The sequence below is a fragment of the Grampus griseus genome, assembly GCF_964374135.1.
Source record: "Grampus griseus genome assembly, chromosome: 4".
NCBI classification, from domain to species: Eukaryota; Metazoa; Chordata; class Mammalia; order Artiodactyla; family Delphinidae; genus Grampus; species Grampus griseus.
The window spans coordinates 46,308,909-46,317,515 of record NC_138997.1 but is presented as its reverse complement, the minus strand read 5'-3'; the positions used below and the strand labels follow the sequence as shown (position 1 = coordinate 46,317,515).

Here is an 8,607-nt window from a genome sequence, read left to right as displayed (position 1 = left end):
GTGGACTGCGGATTTGTAGAGGTGGAGAATGAGTAATATCTGTAAAATCTTTTTTGTTCCTTTTTTCCTTGTACATCTGTAGAGACAGATTAGGGAGAAATTTGTAACTTTGCCTCTCAAATAAGACAAAAGGAAATTTTAAGTGCATTTCCACATGGCTTCATCAATTTCCATCCCAGTTAAAAGGGTCAAAACACCATCTCCTCTTGCCGGAAACATCCCAGTGGTCTCTCAAGGGCTTGGATGTAGGCTGAGGACAGTCCTGTCACCCACCCCTCCCCAAGAATGGCAGAGACTGCAGGCTGCATACCCCTCCCCGATATTCTTTTTCCTTCCTTCCTTTGTCGTAGAATCTCTGGTTCTTAGCTAGGCATACGACTTCCCAGAGAAAAAGAGATCCTGTTTCCTAGATTCCTTTGCTTGTTTTCCTGATCTCTCTTTAAATGTCGATAATGATGGAAAATGACATTCCACGTGGGAATAATATAGTGATACAAACATTTTTAATGAAGCACTGCCATTTTATCCAGGATACTGAAAAGTGTTCACTGTGGTACAAGGAGCAGAGAGATGAAGTCATTGATCGTCAGCTGCGGTGTTAAACGATGCTGGAGAAAGAAGCTGCATTTGGCTACGAAGTTCCTGGAGAACTTCATGAATCATGAATCTCCCCGTCTGTCGGGGGTAAAGGAGCCTGTTGGGTTAGGAGTCAAAGAAGGAGTGATTTCTGTTATTGGTGAGAATGGTAGCATGGGGACTATGGTAGTCCGTCTGTTCGTTGGTGGTTTCCGCTGATAAAACAAAAATCAAGACAAAAAGGCATTTATAAATCCTCGACATATAAATATTACGTAGCTACTACTTGAGTAATAAAATATTTTTAAGTTTATATAGATAAGAGGGGAGAATTTTCAACCAATACCATTTTTTTTTTAGTTTTATTAACATTACCAACTTCCTCTATTTCTCTCTATGTGTATGACAGTTAATTACTGAAATTTCAAATTGTTTGCATTTCATCTTTGCAAAGAAAAGCAAGTACTTTCTTTCCAACCTTGTTGTTTCAGCCAATCTTTTTGGGAAGAACAACTAGAAGAGTTGGACGCCCCCACCGCCAAATGTTTATGCATACTTCTGAAGGTAGCAGAGTTCTAAGAAAGTGAGGCTTTATGGACCCGAGATCCTGGGGAGGCAAGAATCCCAGGGAGGCATTTGACTGCCCTCAAGGCAACTGGAGACTCCTAAAGCAGTGGCTGAAAGGCTGGAAGCCCAGCACTTTTGACAAACTCACAGGGCTGGGGGCCAAAAGTTCAAGTTCAGGGGCTGCCGGAGAGGAGACTTGGTAAGTAACCCGGCTTAAGGCTAGGACCCCAAAGACCTCACCCTGGGGGTAAGAGTGAACCAGGGGAACTTGTTCTAATCATCTCAGTCTCCAAGTGGATCAAGGTGATCTGTGAATGTTGTCCCCACAGTCTACATAGTCTAGAAATAAAAGTAAATTCTCTCTGGAGGACGATAACTTCATCCCGAACCTCAAGTTGTCTCTATCATTTTCAAAAACAATGTTCACTGCTCAATCAAAAGCAACCAGGCTAAAAAAAGAATCCAGAGGGGGTGGGGTTGGGGGGGAACGAGACTCAAGTGACAGTGAAAAAAAGTCTATCATAGAAGCAGACCCTCAGGAGGTCCAAACAGTGGAGTTACCAGACACTGACTTTAAAATAACTGTGATTAAAATGCTCAAGGAATTAGAAGATAAGATGGTGACTTTGGCATAAAAGGGACACGTTAGAGCTGAAAAATAGAAGGAAATAGAATAATTTTAAGAAATTGTGATTTCTTAAATAATTTCACGTATTTTTCTATATAAATATATATGTATATTTTTTTAAATGTAACTTCCCTCTCAGATATTTTTAGTAGGATACATGTAATGAAAATTTGAGAGGACTTTTGCTTAATAACTATCTTCAACATTTTCAAGAAATTGTAATGCTTTTCAGACAGATTCACAAGTTTTAGTTCTTCCATTAATTAGCAATTTTGTTAGTATGTGGAACATTCTTAATTCATAAGCAGTGACTTAAAATTTTATTAAAAATAAGATATAAATGGGAAATTAGCCAGTATTATGATAACAAAACCCTCAAACATGATTTCACATTTCCTGTCTTTCCCTTTATTTTCCTGAACCTTCATTCTTCTTTCAAGTGTTGATAATGATAGAAAAATCAAAAATGAAAACTTACACAGGTATTGAAGAGTTCATAAAACCTCTGAAGGTACTGCAAGAGGGGGAAAATAAAAACAGTTACCTGACATTTAATTGTTAGGAAATTTTGTTTCAGTTCACATATAATATTTTAAGTTCTTAAAAAAAGAAATACTTCCAAGAAGAAATTGCAAAAATTACTTTAAGGTCTGTGAGTAGTAAAGAAGCTTGTTGTAATGTAAATTGGACAATCATATAGAAGAAAAGGGAGTTAGGAGTCAGCTGAGATGAGGATCAGTACAAAAATTTTCCAGAGATTAACTCCACTAAAAAACAACCAGAGTCCATAGAAACATAAAGATTTATCTCTGCCTTTTTAGTCAGACTATAAAAGGAAAAGGAAGTTGAGAGCCAGGGTGAGGAACAGAGAGCTGTGTGCTTTGGCAATTCTCTCTGAGCAGAAACCTGAGCTTTCAAAGATGTTCCAAGCATCTTCAGGAAGATGCAAAGCAGCAGGCAATATACCAAGAGGCCACAATCTACAGATCAAAATCTATGCTAAAGATAATTACTGAAAATAAGTATAAGTTTATCTCTGAGCTTGCTTGGCAAAAGAAGTAGACATTTGTCTGTTGAGATGAAGTCTTCTAAAAGGAATTAATAATACATGTAACTTGTTAATGAGGAATTTTAGATATTACAATGGATGTATTGAATGGGTTTACCAGGCGATGCAGTCTACATGGGCGCATTCTTTGGATCCTCTGAAAAGTAAGGACATAATATTCAGTTGCAAAAACAAAGTATTCTGGTGATCTCTGGGTTCTAGATTATTTAAGTCAGATTATGCTAAACTTGTAGAAGACGTTTAATGACTTATGTTAGCCCCTTATTGTGAAAGAGAAGGATCTAAACCAGTTGTATATTGAGAAGGGTGGTGTTCACCCAGACGAGAAGTGACACAAGGCTGGTGTTCTAACTTTCACGGGCCTGGAGATGGTCTATTTCTCTGGAGATGATTCTCCCAACTGGCAGGAACTGTCCACAGAATTCCTAGGTATGCCAGCGAGGCTGGTTCCTATGCTTCCCACCTTAGATTTTTCATTTTTACCTTGGAGAAAATCTTTTTTTTTTTTTTTAATTTTGTTGAAGTATAGTTGACTTGCAATGTTGTGTTAATTTCTGCTGTACAGCAAAGTGACTCACTTATACGTATGTATATTCTTTTTCATATTCTTTTCCATTACTGTTTATTACAGGATATTGAATATAGTTCCCTGTGCTTTACAGTAGGACCTTGTTGATATTCATTCTATATGTAATAGTTTACATGTGCTATCCCCAAATTCCCACTCCATCCCTCCTCCAGCCCCCTCCCCCTTGGCAACCACAAATCTGTTCTCTATCTCTGTGGGTCTATTTCTGTTTTGTAGATATGTTCATTTGTGTCCTATTTTAGATTCCACATATAAGTGATATCATATGGTATTTGTCTTTCTCTTTCTGACTTACTTCACTTAGTATGATAATCTCTAGTTGCATCCAGGTTGATGCAAATGGCATTAGTTCATTCTTTATCATGGCTGAGTAATATTCCATTGTATATATATACCACATCTTTTTTTTTTACATCTTTATTGGAGTATAATTGCTTTACAATGATGTGTTAGTTTCTGCTTTATAACAAAGTGAATCAGTTATACATATACATATGTTCCCATATCTCTTCCCTCTTGCGTCTCCCTCCCTCCCACCCTCCCTATCTCACCCCTCCAGGCGGTCACAAAGCACCGAGCTGATCTCGCTGTGCTATGCGGCTGCTTCCCACTAGCTATCTACCTTACGTTTGGTAGTGTATATATGTCCATGCCTCTCTCTCACTTTGTCACAGCTTACCCTTCCCCCTCCCCATATCCTCAAGTCCATTCTCTAGTAGGTCTGTGTCTTTATTCCTGTCTTACCCCTAGGTTCTTCATGACATTTTTTTTTCTTAAATTCCATATATATGTGTTAGCATACGGTATTTGTCTTTCTCTTTCTGGCTTACTTCACTCTGTATGACAGACTCTAGGTCTATCCACCTCATTACAAATAGCTCAATGTTGTTTCTTTTTATGGCTGAGTAATATTCCATTGTATATATGTGCCACATCTTCTTTATCCATTCATCTGATGATGGACATTTAAGTTGCTTCCATGTCCTGGCTATTATAAATAGTGCTGCTATGAACATAGGGGTGCATATATCTTTTCAAATTATAGTTTTGTCTGGATATATGCCCAGAAGTGGAATTGCTGGATCATATGGCAACTCTATTTTTAGTTTTTTGAGGGACCTCCCTACTGTTCTCCATAGTGGCTGCACTAATTTACATTCCCACCAAAAGAGTAAGAGGGTTCCCTTTTCTTGGAGAAAATCTTGTAATCATGCTTTATGTTCCTGAAAATATTACTTCTTGAAAATGTCACTTATTTCCTCCCTAAATCATATCTTCCTAGGAGACAACAACTATTCCTAATTTTGTTTTTTTTAAAAAAGAACAGTTACCTTCCAGTTTAAGAAGTGATCATGGTGAATTCCAGAATGAAATTCTCGTACCTGTGAAAATTGAGAGGAAGAGTATGGAGACTGAGGAAATAGATGTAATAATAATAATAGTAATTAACTAGGAGATTTAGACTTTGAGTTCCCAGAAGGCGGGGACTATGTTTTGTCATCTGTGTAATCCTGGCACCTAGCACGATCCACCCATTTCAAGAAAAAATTGTTTACAGAATAAGTAAATGAACGTTGCATCTGTTAACATCGGTCACTAATCCTTTTTAATACCAAAAATATTATCTCAGATACAAGCATACCTAGTTTTATTGCACTTCACAGATACTGCATTTTTTTTTTTAACAAATTGAAGGTTTGTGGCAACCCTGTGACAAGTCTATCATTCATTTTTCCACCAGTGCTTGCTCACTTCATGTCTCTGTGTCACATTTCAGTAATTCTCACAATATTTCAAACTTTTGATTATTGTCATATTTATCATGGTGATCTGTGCTCAGTGATCTTTAAAAATATTACTACTACGACCTGCCGAAGGCTCAGATGATGGTTAGCGTTTTTTAGCAATAAAATATTCTTCCATAAAGGTGCACATTGTTTTGTAGACATAATGCTACTGCACACATAATAGATTACAGTATAGTGTAAACATAACTTTTACATGCACTGGGAAGCCAAGAAATTCGTGTGACCCACTTTCTTACAGTATTTGCTTTATTGTTGTGGTCTGGGACCGAACTTGCAATATCTCCGAGGTAAGCCTGTAATTCTCTCAGCCTACTCACTCTCTGCTTTGTTCATAATAACGACCTGAGCTGTAGTTTTCCTTAACCTGCTGCCACGCGTCTTCCGTTTGTCTCAGGGTTTATCAAGGGCTTCTCCAGAGCAATCGCAGCTCCCTCTGACAGCCCCTCCGTCATCCAGTGGTTCTCAACCTCCGTGGCCCAGTGAAATAATCCCCTGGGGAGCATATAAAAATCCTGATGCCTGGATCACACCCCAGGCCAATTAAGTCAGGTTTTGGGGGTGGGACCCAGACATCAGGACTTTTTAAAGTTCCCCAAGCAATTCCATAGTGCGGCCAAGATTGAGAATGACTGCTCTGTTCCGAGGCCAGGAGAGTTTCTCTGCTGTGCTTGACTCAAATCTATTGTTTTTCTAACAGGGTCTTTTAAAATAGGTTGAAAGAGCTACTTTTAGCTCCAAAGAAACTTAAAATGGAGACTGTGGCTTTGAATCCAATGGTAGATTTTTTTTTTTTTTGAGGGTTGAATATAAAAGTTTGGAATGCATGAACCAAGACTGATTTGCAGAAATAGACATTAAGAGTTTACTTACTGGTGTGCAGTGAGCTGTGACCAAAAGGAAAGTGATCAGAAACACCAGTTTCATCTTTTGACTCTATCTACAAGTAAAACAAGAGTATTAATTCTTAACTTGGAAAATATGGGGCCCTTTCCTGCTTATGTAGCGTGACACTGGATCAGGCAACATTATTAAGGAGCTTGGCGAAGATTATGCTATTGGGAACCAAAGGATGTATAGATTAGAGATTCTGGAAGATATTAAACACTTGGACTATAGATTATGATTCACATGCCTTAAGAATTGTGTGTGGCTCTAATTCAAGATCTACAACATACACACACGCACGCATGCGTGCATTCAAGTACAGTACAGTATAAAACATTTCATGCTTATTAGGAATATTCCCCCAGTGAGTTTAAAAGAATATTGGTCTATTCTATTAACTGCTTGTAAAAACACAGCTTTTAAAATAGTTATTATTTCATTTGATTCTTACAATGACTTTGATAGGTAGATATCATTAGTATAATATCCACTTAGAAGTGGGTATTTGTCTGGTCTATACTCCTATATTATGATGTAGATTGTTTATTTGATGTGTTAGTAAATTCTAATAGGTTCATGGTTTTTCTGTTTTCTACTGTATGATGGCAACTTTTATTTCAATCATTTTCATTTTTCATGAAAACAAGAAAAATTCCATCATCTTTTAAATGATATACAAAATGCCTTTTTTGTTGTTTTGAGGGAAGAGAAGAGAGATCAGGCATTCTGAAGATAAGTATAATTGTTTTATTTCTCCATAGGATTACTGTAATTTTTATCAAGAGTATATTGATTGAGTTTTGTAAGTGGTGTCGCTCTTGGTAAATGTTTTTAATAAAACTTAATTCTGCCATTTGAAATACTTTTTACAAAGAGAGTTCTAAATGTAATTTTAAAACAAATCAAGACAAAATGACAACACATATCCAATAATCTTAGATCTGTGAAATGCCATAAGAGAATATGTCCTGAACCAAACTGCCAATGACTGACTTTAAAAGTCCATCTTCAAGGTTAAACAGTATTTGAAATGGGAAGAAAGCCTTCAAGAGGATGATACGAAGACCAAATTTATGTAAATATTATTGCCTGCTGGAAGGCTTGCATCCTTCATGTTCCCCTGTCATAACTGTTGATGTTCCCCTTATTTTTCCTTATATACATTGCTGTAAATATGGAGGAGGGAAACAGGAATGCACATTTGAAGGGTAACTTTGAATATTCCACTTATGTAGGATTTTTGTCACTGCTGTTTTTCTATAATTTGTTTTCAGTCACTATTTTAAAGCCCTAACGTAACCCAGAGCAAACATCAGAGTAACATATTTAAAATAAATAAACATGTGGGTACATGAGACAATATTTAAAGAATTAAAAGCATAGGCCATGACTATAAAAGAGAATTAAAATGTTATTGTAAATAAATTAAATTCTTTAATTCTCAACCTTTCTAGTTGTCCATATCTTTTATAAGATAATGTAATTTATAATTGAAAGGATATTTATTACCTTGTACACCAGGAAAAATGAAATGTCCAATATCATTAAGATTTCCTTGACGCCTCGTTTGTAGATGATCTGGATAATCAGAAGATATTTATATGCGTGGATACTAATGACGTGCAGTATCAGCACTTAAAAAAAAAAAGATTCCTCATGACCCTCATTTACATAGGAATGGGACAGGGGTTTCCCGCGCAAGGACAATACCTCATTCTTTGCAGGGCCAAGACCCTTGTCTCTGATCATAATACATTTTTGTGGTTATTCTTGAGACATGAGTAATTCAGGAGACCTAGGGTTTTGTTAATGAACAATCAGGACAAATAAATTGCAACAACTAGAAAAGTACCATACTTGTATTAGTAGTTTGGCTAGGTGATACACCCTGAGAATTTCAACTTAAAAGACTTAACATAAATCCGTTGAAATTTGTGTGAATCATGCATTGACGGAGGATGTCTTTTTCTGCCATCTCATTCAGTGGGGAGACAGAGGCTATGAGCTGGATAAGTGGAGGAAGCACTAGCCTAAGAGTCAGCCCTCCGAGTCCCAGCTCAGCCACTGCCTGTGTTGGCTACACCTGGTGAAGGTCAGTTTGGTTTTCCACAGAAAAAATCCCCAGGGCTCTCCTTATCTCAGAGTCCAGGTCCCAGCTAACTCAATACCAGAGAAAGGAAATTCTTCCCTCCTCCGACAAACACCCATTCATCTCTTGCTCCTGTATGTTTGACAGGATAAATATTTAGCTCCTTTCAGAGAAGTCCTATACTCTCCACATCTATAGGTTTCACTTTTATGGTCCAGGCAGATCAGGCTGCATTTTTACCAAAATCTAGGTTATTAGTCTTAAATAACAGTCTTAAATAACATCACCTGTGGGACACCAACAGCTTAGCCAAGGCATCACTTTGCCAAACCCAATTCCTTTCACTATATATATATATATATATATATATATATATATATATATATATATATATAT

General features: G+C 37.1%; 1 protein-coding gene across 1 annotated transcript; it reads right to left on the bottom strand.

Annotated features, from left to right (window-relative positions):
• Positions 1-520: 520 nt before the first annotated feature.
• LOC309821725 (endotoxic shock protective protein U9-ORF-like) lies at positions 521-7,685 on the bottom strand. Its single transcript, XM_082653236.1, has 6 exons — positions 7,632-7,685; positions 6,108-6,174; positions 4,761-4,811; positions 2,938-2,976; positions 2,250-2,285; positions 521-791 (listed from the first exon to the last, which is right to left on the bottom strand). The coding sequence occupies exons 2-6, from the start codon at positions 6,159-6,161 to the stop codon at positions 660-662; spliced, it is 312 nt and encodes a 103-aa protein (XP_082509362.1). The 5' UTR covers positions 6,162-6,174; positions 7,632-7,685; the 3' UTR covers positions 521-659.
• Between the last annotated feature and the right edge of the window lie 922 nt (positions 7,686-8,607).